Source organism: Gossypium hirsutum, chromosome D02 (assembly GCF_007990345.1).
Source record: "Gossypium hirsutum isolate 1008001.06 chromosome D02, Gossypium_hirsutum_v2.1, whole genome shotgun sequence".
NCBI lineage: Eukaryota > Viridiplantae > Streptophyta > Magnoliopsida > Malvales > Malvaceae > Gossypium > Gossypium hirsutum.
In genome coordinates this window covers 2,670,932-2,684,891 of record NC_053438.1, presented here as the reverse complement: position 1 = coordinate 2,684,891, position 13,960 = coordinate 2,670,932, and the positions used below count along the sequence as shown (strand labels likewise).

Genomic DNA, 13,960 nt, shown 5'->3' with positions numbered 1-13,960 from the left:
AATATTTATGGGTGATTGGCATTGCATGCAATTTCTAAGTCATTTTGCCAAATCAATAGTCCATCAAAATACTGTTCCACCACTTCAGTTAAGTCTTTTTAGTCAACTTTTTCCAACATATTAAAGCAAGGGATAATAATTTATTATTTAAAGCTGTTAGTGATGATGCATAAAAACCACAGAAATATATTAATCAAGTAATAGAGAAGTAGTGCAATTTCAACACAATTTGAAAAAGATTGAAGTTTTTAAACTTTCTTGGTTTAATTGAAATCACTAAACTAAATGAAAAATGAATTAGTGGAGATGTGTTGGACGCTTTTCATTTCTTTCAAAAAACTACTTCAAAAATATATATCTATTTTTTCAAACCAAATAGGATTAAAGAGTTTATTGACCGCTGACGCCGCCGTCGTTCACGCTGGCCGGAAAAAATAAAAATTTTATTTTTTTCTTTCGTCTCTCTATCGGCCTCCCAAGCTGAGATCTACCGATCACTGTCGGAAAAGGTAAGAAAGTTTTGATTTTTTTTCTTTTTTTTTTTGTTTCTTTTATATATGTATATATATTCAAAATAAATAAATAATGCCTACCGGCTAAATTTGAAACAAGAATTCTGATGGGAGTCACCTACATCTTCTTCTATTTCTTTTCCCACACATTTTGAACTTATCAACCCATTTGTTTCCCAACTCATTCAGCATTCTATATCCAGCTCATTTACTTTCCCTCAAACTTTTATTTCCCAAAACTTTTTATTTTTCCTCAAAACTTTTACTTCTCACCCTTTACTCCCAAATAAAAAAATTAAAATTATCCAAAAAAATCTCTTAAACATAAATAGTAATACTTTTATTTATATCTGCTATTTATATTATTAAATTAAATTTCACATTTTATATTATTATATTATTGAATTGTTTAGTCATATTGAATATTTATATTAAATTTGAATTATTAATGATGCCATAAAATATTCATGTTAAAATTTTATATTGGTATCAATTTCACATTTTATCTTTAAAATAACTTTTATTAAAAAAATCACATTTTACATTTAATATATTTTTTTAATTCCAAAATACGTAGTGACAAGAATCTGAAGATAATTGAAACAACTAAGCAAGCAAAGAAGCTAACACATATATAAAAGATTAAAATATAAATTATGAGGTGATGAAAGTTAATAAAAAATTTGATTATGGTAGAAAAATTTTATTACGGTGGGTGACAGTGGTTACAACGACCCAAAATTATTTTTTAAAATTTGACTCGAACGAATTCCATCTCATTCGACTTGATTCCAGAAAATTTCAAATTAAATTAGGATGATAAAATATGATTCGTCAACTTAATTAACTCGAAATTTTTCAATTCGATTCCATTAGATCGAACACTCACCCCTAATTGCATGAAAGTAATGTTCAACCACTTTGTTTAATTCAAGTCATTAAAATATCAAGTAGTGGAAATTTCTAAGTCTTTGATATGCATGCAAAATTCTAAGTCTTTATAACTGCATGCCAATAATAATGATGATGATGATGTAGTACCAATTTGATTAAGAAAGGTCATTAAAAAAAAGAAATAATGGTAATTTTTTAATAAAACAATTTACTATTGAATTTTTTAAGTAAAAATTGGTATAAGACCCAAAAATGATATAAAATTGATTCCTTGAACATATATAAACATTATCGTTGATACAAGAAAATTTTAATACTTATAAAAAAATGATAATATAAGATATTATTGGCTTTAATCTTAGTCGTTGGCATTGCATGCAGATGCAAATGTTAAAAGTCTTTTTGCCATATCATTAATGCATGAAAACTATGTTGAACCACTTTGTTGAACACTTATTCTTCTTATTAATGCCAGGTTTCAATCTTCTTGTCGGCTCTTTATTCTATATAAATAATTTTCTAATTTTATTTTTCTTAAATTTAAATCATTAAAAAATAAAAGTATAGCAATAATAATGTCCTTTAAACCTCATTAGAGCCATGATTACACGTAGAATGAACAAAGATGATAATTCAACGGATATTTTTGTTCTAACTTCACTTGCAATAATGGTTGAAGTGGTTGCCTACCCTACTCAGCACCAAAAACATGTCATCTACCTAATCAGTCACACCTTCTCCTATACGCACATTAAAACCAATATTATTGATTGTAAAGCATTCTGTTGTCAAGATTTATGACCATAGACCTAACCATAATACTCAATAAATTCGCCAACACCACCATGACCATGTTTCCTCAACATTGGCGTTAGAGTCAAAACCAGATTGGTTTCTGTTACACCGTCTCGAAATTTCCCAGACAACATGAATCCAACGACACAGGGCTATAGACTGCTGAATTTTGAAAATTGAAATTTTGTATTGAAATTCACTTCTAAGTTTTGGTTTTACAAAAGTTTAGGATAATGTCAATAATTTTGCATGCTTCGACCACTACTGCCCGCAATCAGTGCTCCATGGACTATACTATAACAGGCTTTGCGTGCTTCATATTACTACCTTTTTAGCCACAATGAGAAGGCCATCATATATAAAATTCAGCTCAATTGATGGACCTTTGGTCGAAAATAGGTTATCATACCAATTTAAACGCAATAATAGGACATATAGTCTATTAAATCTAAAATATGGATTTTTCTCCCTTTCTTTTTTCTTCATGTGCTAATTTTTATTTCTTGTAATTATTTTAAATAAGTATTTCTATAAATTCGTTTAAATGTTTCGTGAATCATTTGAATAAACTACTATATTTATAGTAAAGATGATGTTGCAATTGCAAGAGAGGAGATATCTGGTCATCAAAGCATTGGCTTGGGAGATGAGATTGAGAAAGAAGAAAGGAAGAAAAAGTGAAACAAGGGAATGAAGAGCCTTCATGTTGGTCAAACCTGGTCCAAGACCATGCAGAATGCCCCGTAGTTCTGAATTATGAGATTTTATTGGTCTTGTTAATCATATTAATTTCAATATATTCTTCATTTTGTTCCATCTTTATTCTATATGATTAATATTTTAGTGTTTCAATTTATTTATCCCAAACTATGAGTCGAATTTAAATTAATATCTGAACTTTAAACTATTCTAGTTAGCTATTATTAATGTTTTAATTTAAAATTTTTTAATTTAAAATTTTTTAATTTTTTTAATTTTGGACTGACAAAGAAAATGATAATATAAGATATTATTAGACTTAGTCTTAGCCTTTGACATTGCATGCAAATGTCTAAATCTTTCTGCATGAAAACAATGTTTACCAAACCAATTCCAATTCTTTGAAAAAATTAATTCCAATTCCAAAAGGTTTTTTTATTTTTTTATTTCAAAATTTATCAAACCAATTGAAACCAATGAGATTAAAGAATATATAATTATTTAAATCTAAAATCTGAATTTTTTTTATTCGTGCAAAACACGGCTAATTTTTATTTTTTCTGGTCTCCACAAATGGCCAGCTACCTGCACAAGGACACTGGCAAATAACCGCCTGAAGCAGTACATTCCTCGGCACAGCCATGGCAACGCAGCTCTATGAGGAGCACGTCCTCCTTCTCTCCAAGCTCCTATATAGGAGTATCCAATAAAAATACGAAAGGAGGTTAGCACCGCCACCGCCAGATTAGCCCATATGTTAAGAGAATTCATCAGTTATCACGTCGTAATCAATGAAATTCATAAGCCCAATAACACGGGTGATTCCATTACCATTTTTTTTGTTATTAATTAGTATTTTTCTTAGTATTGTAGCATACCAATTCTTCCCTGCATGGAAACTAGTTTAATCCTCTGTTTCATTGGATCAATTTCCCTACAAAGTATGTGTACTTTGTAATGGTAGTGTGACACATTGTTGGCCTTTACTAGACTGTAAGACATAATTTCTTTCATTATATTTTAATTATTACTATCATATTATTACATACAAAGTTTAATTGAAGGGTATTTTTTTAAAGTAATAAAACTATCATTGAAAGAATAAATAAACTAATCCCAATACCAATTTAGAATAGGATTATTGTATTTAAAGCAGAAGTTCACAGTTGGGTAAACTAAATCCTAAGATAATAAGATCCAACCATCCGCGTATGATATAAACTACATGTAAGAGAACGTCGAGTGCAACATATTGGTTTTGGGATTAACCTTTTCACCATATGCTTCTCCTTTTCTCAACTTTTGTTCTGCCAATCTGTGCTTTCTTCTCAGACTGTTGGCCTGAAAATTAGAATATGAAGCTTCTCATTTCACTTGCAATTATCATGTTTTTCATATGCATAACATGGCTAATTTTTATTTCTTGTAAATAAATATTTCATTTCCGTAAATTCGTTTAAATGTTTCATAATGGGAGAATCATTTGAAAAAGCTACCATATTTATAGTGTTTTAATTATTTGTCAACTCCGGAAAACAGACCATATTTTAAGATATCGTATTTTTCATTATATTTTATTTACTTATTTTTAAAGTAATAAAACTGTTATTAAAAGATAAATAAATTATTTGTACAAAACAAATGTCAGACTGCACTAAAACCCGGACCAATAGGTCTACCCATTACACCCGAGCCTAAAGCCAAACATGTGTTTGATAAATTGTATAGCACAAAAACCCAAACAAAAAAAGACAAAATTTATCATGCTTTGCGTGGTTTTCTACTTAAAAATGATTCATTGCCACCAATTACATGCAATGACTTGAAGCTTAGAAGGACAGAGGTCATTTCCCTGTGACAAAATAAGAAACACAAGTCAAACCACCAAGAATATAACTTCTCATAAGCATACAAATATGGGAATATTGCGTAGGAAAAACAAAATCACTGTGTCACCACTCCTGCTGCTTAAATTAAGGAATTGCAATGTTGTATGATCCAAAATTAGTTTGTAACATCAATCTTTTCAAAATATAAAGACTATAGTTTCAAAAGGAAATGTTTACCTGTTGACTTTAATACATGAATTCCGACCCAGTCACCTAGATCTTCTTCTGTTTCTTTTCCCATGTTTTTTGAACTTGTCAACCCATTTGTTTCCCAACTCATTCAACACTGTATATCCGATACATAGCCCAGCGACCAAACCACTACCATAACCTATCAAAACAATTTTCCAAGTTGACATATAATATAACCATGACTGTTCCTCTTCCCCTGGAGGCGGTGGCACTGGAAGACCGTCTTCATTGCATTTCTTGGACAATGGTTGACCGCATAATTTTGGATTCCCACGATAAGAATCATTTGAAAATGTACTGAACTGGTTGCCTTGCGGTATGCTCCCTTCAAGTGGGTTGTAAGACAAGTTCAGTGCCTCTAGGAAAGTTAGAGTTGTAAGCTGTGGAGGAATCTTCCCTGATAGCTCATTCTGTGACAGATCCAAAGACTCCAGATCTTTTAGGTTTTGAACTGCTACTGGGATTTCACCGGAGAAGCTATTATAGGACAAGTTTAGCACTTTGAGTGACCTCAGCATTTTTATTTCTTCTGGTATTCTCCCATGGAAACTATTGCTGGAAAGGTCAAGACAAGTAAGAGTGGTTAAGATTTTCTCGTAAAACAGCTCAATCCCTTTGTTGAAAATTGTCACTGAATCTTGATAATAATTCTCTCCAATGTAATCCAGCTTAGCTTTATCATCATTTGTTAACTGCATCATTGCCTTCAAGCTTTGCAAAAATTCAATGGACAAGTCGCCTGAAAAATTGTTGGAAGCAATGTCCAATATGCGTAGCTTTGGAAACCCATGTTTCGTGTCGAATTTTGTAATTGTGCCGTAGAATCTGTTTGCTCGCAAAATGAGAACCTTCAAGGAAGGCAGCTTCTCTAACCAAAATGGGAATGTATCATGAACCATATTATTTCCAAGGTCCAGAACCTCAAGTGCTTTACAATTGGCTAATGATCTCGACAACTTCCCTTCTAATTTATTCCCACCTATTTTGAGTGACCTTAGTCGAGTGGGTTGAAGGAAATCAATGGATAGTTCACCAGAAAACTGGTTTGAAGCAATGTCCAACACATCCAAAGTTGGGAAAACAAATCTATGTTTAATTTGACCATAAAATCTGTTTTCCCGCAATATTAGAACCGTCAAGTAAGGCAATTTCTCCAACCAAAAAGGGAATGTATCATTCATCATGTTGTTTCCCACGTCCAAAACTTCAAGCTGAGTGCATTCAGCTAATGATCTGGGCAACTTCCCTTCCAATCTATTCTCACTAATTTTGAGAATTTGTAGTTGGGATGCTTTTGAAAATTTTGGTAACATTCCACTGAAGTTATTTCCTTGCAGATCCAACAAATAGAGATCATTCATTTTGCCTAAGCAATTTGGAATCGTGCCGCTCAAATTGTTATGAGATGCATTGAAATTTCTAAGTTGACTCAAATTGCAAATAGGTCTAGTCAAGGAGGTTTGTGAAGAAGTTGAACTCTGATTGGGTAGAAGTTGGTCCAAAGATGAGAGATGGTTATTAGCAAGATACAGATGCCGCAAACTTTTCTTCCACACCCAGTTTGGTATTGCGCCACTTATTTTATTATTTGAAAGGTCGAGATATCCTAAATTTTCTTGACTCTTTAAGAACTCCGGAAATGCACTTATGTTACAAGATCCCAGAGACAATCCCCTCAACACTGGGAAAGAGAAGTTTGCATCATTTAAGGGAAGCTGTTTTGGAAAATCAATCACATTGAAAGAAAGGTCTGCCCATGAAAGGCTGCTCTTCCACAACCAATTAGGCACAACACCATGGATATGATTGTTAGAAAGATCTAAGTCAACCAACTTGTCTTGCCTTTTAATGAATTCTGGAAATTCAGTAAGGTTGCATGACCTTAGCTCTAGGCCCTCTAATTGGGGAAAAGTAAGACTTCTGTTGTCGCTTTCAATTAACAAACTTACTTTGGATAATTCGAGATCCTTTAAGTTCTTAAGTTGGACAAACATGTCAAGCTTCATGGAACTGAAGCTATTGCCTCCGATATAAAGCTCTTCAAGCCTTGGAAGTTGGAGGAATGACTTCGGGATTGTTCCTGTTAAATAATTATTGCCTATATGTAATTCTTGAATCAAAGAAGAAGATGCATTGGGGAACTCATCAATTTTCCCAACCAATTGATTTTCTCCAAGATACAAGATCTTCAACGATGGAAGAGTAAATAAAGAAGAATGTATTGATCCAGAAAGCTTGTTTGAACTTAGATCCAAGTTCACCAGGTGACTAAGATTTGCAATTGACGATGGAATGGGTCCAAAAAAATTGCAACCAAACAGCTCTAAATTAGTCAAGAACTCGAGATTACCAATTGATAGGGGTAGTTTTCCACTGAAATTTGTATAAAAAAGCGACAAACTCTGTAAAGCATTGTTTGCTGGAAATTCTGGCAACTGACCCATAAGTTGGAAGTTTAATGAAATGTCAATGCTTTGAATTTTTGGCGATAAGAGAATTCCGGTTGGAAAATGCCCACGCAAATTGCAGTTCCTCAAACTGAGAGAAACCAAACGGGAGGAAATTTCCAAGAAATTGGGAGGTGAATAAGAGATTGGGTTCCCATCAAGGATAAGTTTGGAAAGAAAAGAGAGTCTTGAGAGTGAAGAACATAATGGACCTTTCAAGCCACAGTTCGACAGACTCAACACACGCAGGTTGGAAAGTACAAGAGATGTGGTTTCACACCATTTAACACTTTGAGATGAAATGTTTACCCCATCCAAATAAAGCTCTGTGAGAAACCTCAAATTCTTGATTAATGTCTTGAAGTTTGGATTCTCTAATTTAAGAGGCTGTTGAAGTTCGTAAGGCAATGGATCGTAGTAGTAGACGCCTCTATATGGGTCAAGAATGGTGTAGTATCGCAAATAACAGGAATATTGATTGGATAGATCAAGAGAGACTAACCTTTTTAAGAATGAGATCTCCACTGGAATTTGGCCATGGAAACATGAGCTTGAAAGGTTGAGATGAGTTAGATTTTGGAGTTTATCAAACCCATAGGAAAACAGAGTGGTATTAAAGTTGTTTCTGTTGTTCCAATAGGGTCGGAAGCGTGTAAATTATTGTACTAAAAAATCACACAAAGTTCAATTCCCAGGGAAGAGAGGTGGATCACAATGATCTCTTAAATACCAAGTCTTTCCTTAGTCAGAATATCCCTTCTATAGTAATTTAATAGCACAATTAAATACTACTATTATACCCTCAAATATTGAAAGAAAAATAGGACAAAAAAGAACACAAGAGTTTTAACGAGGTTCGGTAAATTATACCTACGTCCTCGGGCACTAACACCAGATGATAACTTTACTATCTCCAAAATATTACAAACAAATAGAATTCCTTAAGAATTCTCAAATGGGAGAAGAGAGAAAACTAAGAGAGAAAGATTGGTTGGGATGGTTGAAATGAAAAATGAAAAGGCCTATTTATAGTTGAAGTTCAAGGACTAACTTGCAAATGGCCTAAAAAATTAGGGACCAAAATTGCAATTATCCCATTCAACTTTTCAACATTCGGTGCAACTTGCTCAACCTTTTTAACAAGTTGCTTCCTACCTTTGTTGACCTTTCAACAATCTCCACCTTGAAGATTTGATTAGGATAATCACATCTTCACACACTTCCTTCAACTCCCCAAATTCGATAAAGTTATCTTTTGTAGTGCCTCCAAATGCGCTCTCGAGCGCCATACACCTAAAGGTGCTCAAATTCTCAGGATGTTAATCAAGTTCAAACAATGATTAAACTTGATTGTTGTTACCACCTTGGTCATCATATCTGTGGGATTATCTGCTGTCGGAATCTTCTGAAGTAGAATTTTTCCTTTTTCAAAGACTTCCCGTACAAAGTGATATCTTACGTCGATATGCTTGGTTCTTGAATGATAGACTTGATTTTTCGCTAAATGAATAGCGCTCTGACTGTCACAATATAAACTTATGTGACTTTGAACAACTCCTAAGTCTTTCAACAATCCATTAAGCCAAATAGCCTCCTTAACAGCTTCTGTAACTGCCATATATTCTGCCTCTGTAGTAGACACAGCTACTATAGACTGTAAGGTAGACTTCCAACTCACTGGGGCTTTCGCAAGAGTAAACAGATACCCCGTAGTTGAACGACGTTTATCTAAATCACCAGCAAAGTCGGAATCAACATATCCAACTACAAACTGACCAAGTGCTTCATCCTGTTCAAAAATTAAACCAACATCTACGGTTTTTCGAAGATACCGTAGAATCCATTTCACAGCTTGCCAATGTCCTTTTCCAGGATCATGCATATACCTGCTCACAACTCCAACAGCTTGTGAAATGTCAGGCCTCGTACACACCATCGCATACATCAAACTCCCAACTGCATTAGCATATGGGACTTTTGCCATATATTCTCTTTCTTCTTCAGTTTTCGGAGATAATTGAGCACTAAGTTTCAAATGAGAAGCAAGTGGGGTACTTACATGTTTTGTGTTTTCATTTACACCAAAACATTGTAATACCTTTTTCAGATATTGCTTCTGATTCAAACAAAGCTTGCCTCTCTGTCTATCTCTACTTATCTCCATGCCGAGAATCTTCTTGGCGTCACCTAGATCTTTCATCTCGAACTCTTGATTCAACTGAGCCTTCAGCTTATCTATCTCATTTTGGCTCTTCGAAGCGATTAACATATCATCAACATACAAGAGTAGATAAATGAAAGATCCGTCATGCAGCTTCTGCAAATATACACAATTGTCATATTTGCTTCTTGTGTACTTCTGCCTTCTCATAAAGCTATCAAATCGCTTGTACCACTGCCTCGGGGATTGCTTCAATCCATATAGCGATTTGTTAAGCTTACAAACCCAATTTCTACCACCAGCATCTGTGTATCCTTCTGGCTGAGTCATATAGATCTCCTCTTCTAACTCACCATGCAAGAAAGCCGTCTTAACATCAAGTTGAGCTAGCTCCAAATTCAACTGTGCTACCAAGGCCAACAAATTCTAATGGAGGAATGCTTCACAACAGGGGAAAATACATCATTGTAGTCAATTCCCTCCTTCTGAGCGTAGCCTTTAGCTACCAATCTTGCCTTGTAGCGAATATCCTTCTTGCTAGGAGATCCATCTTTCTTTGCGAATACCCACTTGCATCCGATTGCCCTTTTACCTTTCGGTAATTGTGCCAACTCCCAAGTATTGTTCTTCCGGAGAGACTGTATTTCTTCATCCATGACGCTTTTCCATTTATCACTTTCTAAGCTTTGCATTGCTTCTTGATAAGTGATAGGAATATCATCAACAACGGGAAGGGCGTAGGCCACCATATCAGTAAATCGAGCAGGTTTACGAATTTCTCTCCGTGGCCTTGCAACTGCAACTGGTTCTGGTGTACTTAGTGGTTCTTGGGTCAAAACCTCTTCAACCTCTAATTCCTCCATTGTGGCTGGAGAATTAGACTTATTAACTGGGCAAATCCCCATCTGCTCAAACTCCACCTGTTTTGGAGTACACTCCACCTGCTGTGGAGTATTGCTCATCTGAATATCTTTATCTGCTACCTTTTTCAATGTGGCAGATTCATCAAAGGTAACATCTCTGCTACAGATCATTTTCTTTGTGCTTAAGCACCAAAGACGAAATCCCTTCACTCCAGAAGTGATTCCCATAAAGAGAGCTTTCTTTGCCCTCGGATCTAACTTTGACTCCTTCACATGGTAATATGCAGTGGATCCAAACACATGTAAGGAATCATAATCTGTAGCCGGTTTTCCAGACCATACCTCCATAGGAGTTTTTCTTTCTAATGCAGATGATGGCAAACGATTAACAAGATGGCCAGCGTATGTCACAGCCTCAGCCCAAAATTGATTGCCCAACCCAGCATTGGACAACATACATCGAACTTTCTCCAGCAATGTTCGATTCATACGCTCTGCCACTCCATTCTGTTGTGGTGTATCCCTAACTGTGAAGTGTCGAACAATACCATACTCTTGGCACACATCGAAGAACGGATCACTTTTATATTCCCCTCCATTGTCCGTCCTAAGCCGCTTGATTTTCTTGCCAGTCTGGTTTTCGATCATAGTTTTCCATTTAAGAAAAACTCCAAGCACTTCATCTTTAGTTTTCATGGTATACACCCAAACTCTTCTGGAAAAGTCATCAACAAAAGTAACAAAGTAGTGTTTTCCTCCCAACGAAGGTGTTTTGGAAGGCCCCCACACATCTGAGTGAATATATTCCAAAATACCTTTTGTATTATGGATAGCAGTGCCGAATTTCACTCTCTTTTGCTTTCCCAGAACATAGTGCTCACAAAATTTTAATTTGCAAGCCTTTGCACCTTTCAACAATCCTTGCTTTGCCAGAATTTGCAAGGATTTTTCGCTGGCATGTCCCAACTTCATATGCCACAACTGCATTGAGTCCAAGTCTTTGTTACCGGAAGCTGCAGCGACTGCTCCAATAACTGTACTACCTTGGTAGTAATACAAGTTATTTTTCCTGATGCCCTTCAATATCACAAGTGCGCCAGATGTCACTTTCAAAACCCCATCTCTCATAGTAACAACTGAACCATTGGATTCCAAGGCTCCCAATGAGATGAGATTTTTCTTCAAACTGGGCACGTACCGAACATCAGTCAGAACTCTGGTTGATCCATCTTGATTCTTTAATTGGATTGAACCTATCCCAACAGTTTTACAGGCATTGTCATTGCCCATATAAACAACTCCTCCATTTAGTTCTACTAAATCAGAGAACCACTCCCGGTTAGGGGACATATGATAGGTACAACCCGAATCCAATATCCACTCATCTGAATGGAACGACGATGATGATGCAACCAGTGATAGTTCAGAGTCACTAGTATCATGCTTAGCAACACAAGCATCTACAGCAGCTTTTCCCTTATTCTTCAGCTTTGGACAATTTTTCTTCCAGTGGCCTTTCTCATGACAAAAAGCACATTCATCTTTCCCGAGTCTGGACTTTGACTTTGATCTCCCCCTTTGAGTTTTCTTCCGAGTGTATGAACGACCTCGGACTACTAAAGCTTCTGTATCTCTGATTGAGTTTTTCTGTTTGTCCTTCTTTCTCTGTTCATAACTGTATAAGGCCGCACAGACTTCGCTCAGAGATATATCACTCCTGCCATGAAGTAGAGTAGTTTCTAGGAACTCAAACTCCTCAGGAAGTGACCCCAACAGCATCAAAGCCAAATCTTCATCTTTGAATGTCTCATCCATATTCAGCAAATCAGTGACTAACTGATTAAATTTGGTGATGTGATCATTCATTGTGGTACTTGGGACGTATGTGAAGCGAAACAGTCTTTTCTTCAAGTGGAGCTTATTTTGACTGTTTTTCTTCAAAAATTTTTCTTCAAGTGCCACCCACAACTTATTTGCAGAAGTCTCCTTTGAAAAAGCATACCTCTGCTCTCGAGAAAGGCATGATCGAATTGTGCCACATGCCAACCGATTGATCGCCTTCCAATCTTTCTCCTGTACATCATCTGGTTTCTCTTCATCAATGGCAATGTCTAGACCCTGCTGAAAAAGGGCATCTAGAACCTCACTTTGCCACATACCAAAATGGCCCGTGCCATCAAAGATCTCCACGGCCAATCTTGCATTTGCAATTTTCGGTCTTGTCCACATGGACGATGTTGAAGCTCCTACACCGACCGTTTTCTCCATAATCTTTCAATATACCTAAGGAAATCTTTTCTGATGTGGAAGATCAGTTTAAACTGCAACCACAGAGCATACTACGATTAACCTTCGGCTCTTGATACCACTTGTTGTTCCAATAGGGTCGGAAGCGTGTAAATTATTGTACTAAAAAATCACACAAAGTTCAATTCCCAGGGAAGAGAGGTGGATCACAATGATCTCTTAAATACCAAGTCTTTCCTTAGTCAGAATATCCCTTCTATAGTAATTTAATAGCACAATTAAATACTACTATTATACCCTCAAATATTGAAAGAAAAATAGGACAAAAAAGAACACAAGAGTTTTAACGAGGTTCGGTAAATTATACCTACGTCCTCGGGCACTAACACCAGATGATAACTTTACTATCTCCAAAATATTACAAACAAATAGAATTCCTTAAGAATTCTCAAATGGGAGAAGAGAGAAAACTAAGAGAGAAAGATTGGTTGGGATGGTTGAAATGAAAAATGAAAAGGCCTATTTATAGTTGAAGTTCAGGGACTAACTTGCAAATGGCCTAAAAAATTAGGGACCAAAATTGCAATTATCCCATTCAACTTTTCAACATTCGGTGCAACTTGCTCAACCTTTTTAACAAGTTGCTTCCTACCTTTGTTGACCTTTCAACAGTTTCCAGCAAGATTAAGGTGTTGAAGATGATGGAGATCGAATATGGAGTGGAAGCTGCCTGAAAGGTTTTTGTAACTAAGACCAATGCCAACGACATGGCCATAAGCATCACAAGTGACTCCTTCCCAAGAACAACAATCAGTGTTGGGGTCCCAGAGGTCAAAATTGGAAGAGAAAGTAAAATTAGGGGCATAGTAAAGATGATGCTGCAATTGCAGCAGAGGAGCTCTCTGGTCATCAAGGCATTGCATTGGGAGATGAGTTTGAGGAGGTAAAAAAGACAAGAGAAGAGGAAGGAAGCATGAGGAGAGAAAGAGTGAAGAAATAAGGGAATGAAGAGTGTTCATGTTGGGTGGGTGTGAAGGAGGATTGTGTCTGGCATACAACATATTTATACACAAATGTGTAGTTTCCATAGAACAATATTTATGGGTGATTGGCATTGCATGCAATTTGTAAGTCATTTTGCCAAATCAATAGTCCATCAAAATACCGTTCCACCACTTTAGTTAAGTCTTTTTGGTCAACTTTTTCCAACATATTAAAGCAAGGGATAATAATGTATTATTTAAAGCTGTTAGTGATGATG

The 13,960-nt window shown here is 35.7% G+C and overlaps 1 protein-coding gene across 1 annotated transcript; it reads right to left on the bottom strand.

Moving 5' to 3' along the window:
* Positions 1-3,481: 3,481 nt before the first annotated feature.
* LOC107942104 (receptor-like protein 35) lies at positions 3,482-13,564 on the bottom strand. Its single transcript, XM_041089405.1, has 5 exons — positions 13,362-13,564; positions 5,003-8,053; positions 4,713-4,752; positions 4,170-4,241; positions 3,482-3,589 (listed from the first exon to the last, which is right to left on the bottom strand). The coding sequence occupies exons 1-5, from the start codon at positions 13,562-13,564 to the stop codon at positions 3,482-3,484; spliced, it is 3,474 nt and encodes a 1,157-aa protein (XP_040945339.1).
* Between the last annotated feature and the right edge of the window lie 396 nt (positions 13,565-13,960).

What these genes read in the sequence shown, in the direction of transcription:
- LOC107942104 (XM_041089405.1), bottom strand. Translation starts at nt 13,564, where the DNA reads ATGCCCCTAATTTTACTTTCTCTTCCAATTTTGACCTCTGGGACCCCA. An exon ending in AGAAACAGAAGAAGATCTAG is followed by an intron (nt 4,753 to 5,002) that starts GTGACTGGGTCG and finishes ATTTTGTCACAG; the next exon opens with GGAAATGACCTCTGTCCTTC. An exon ending in GAGAAGCATATGGTGAAAAG is followed by an intron (nt 3,590 to 4,169) that starts GTTAATCCCAAA and finishes ACTCCTATATAG; the next exon opens with GAGCTTGGAGAGAAGGAGGA.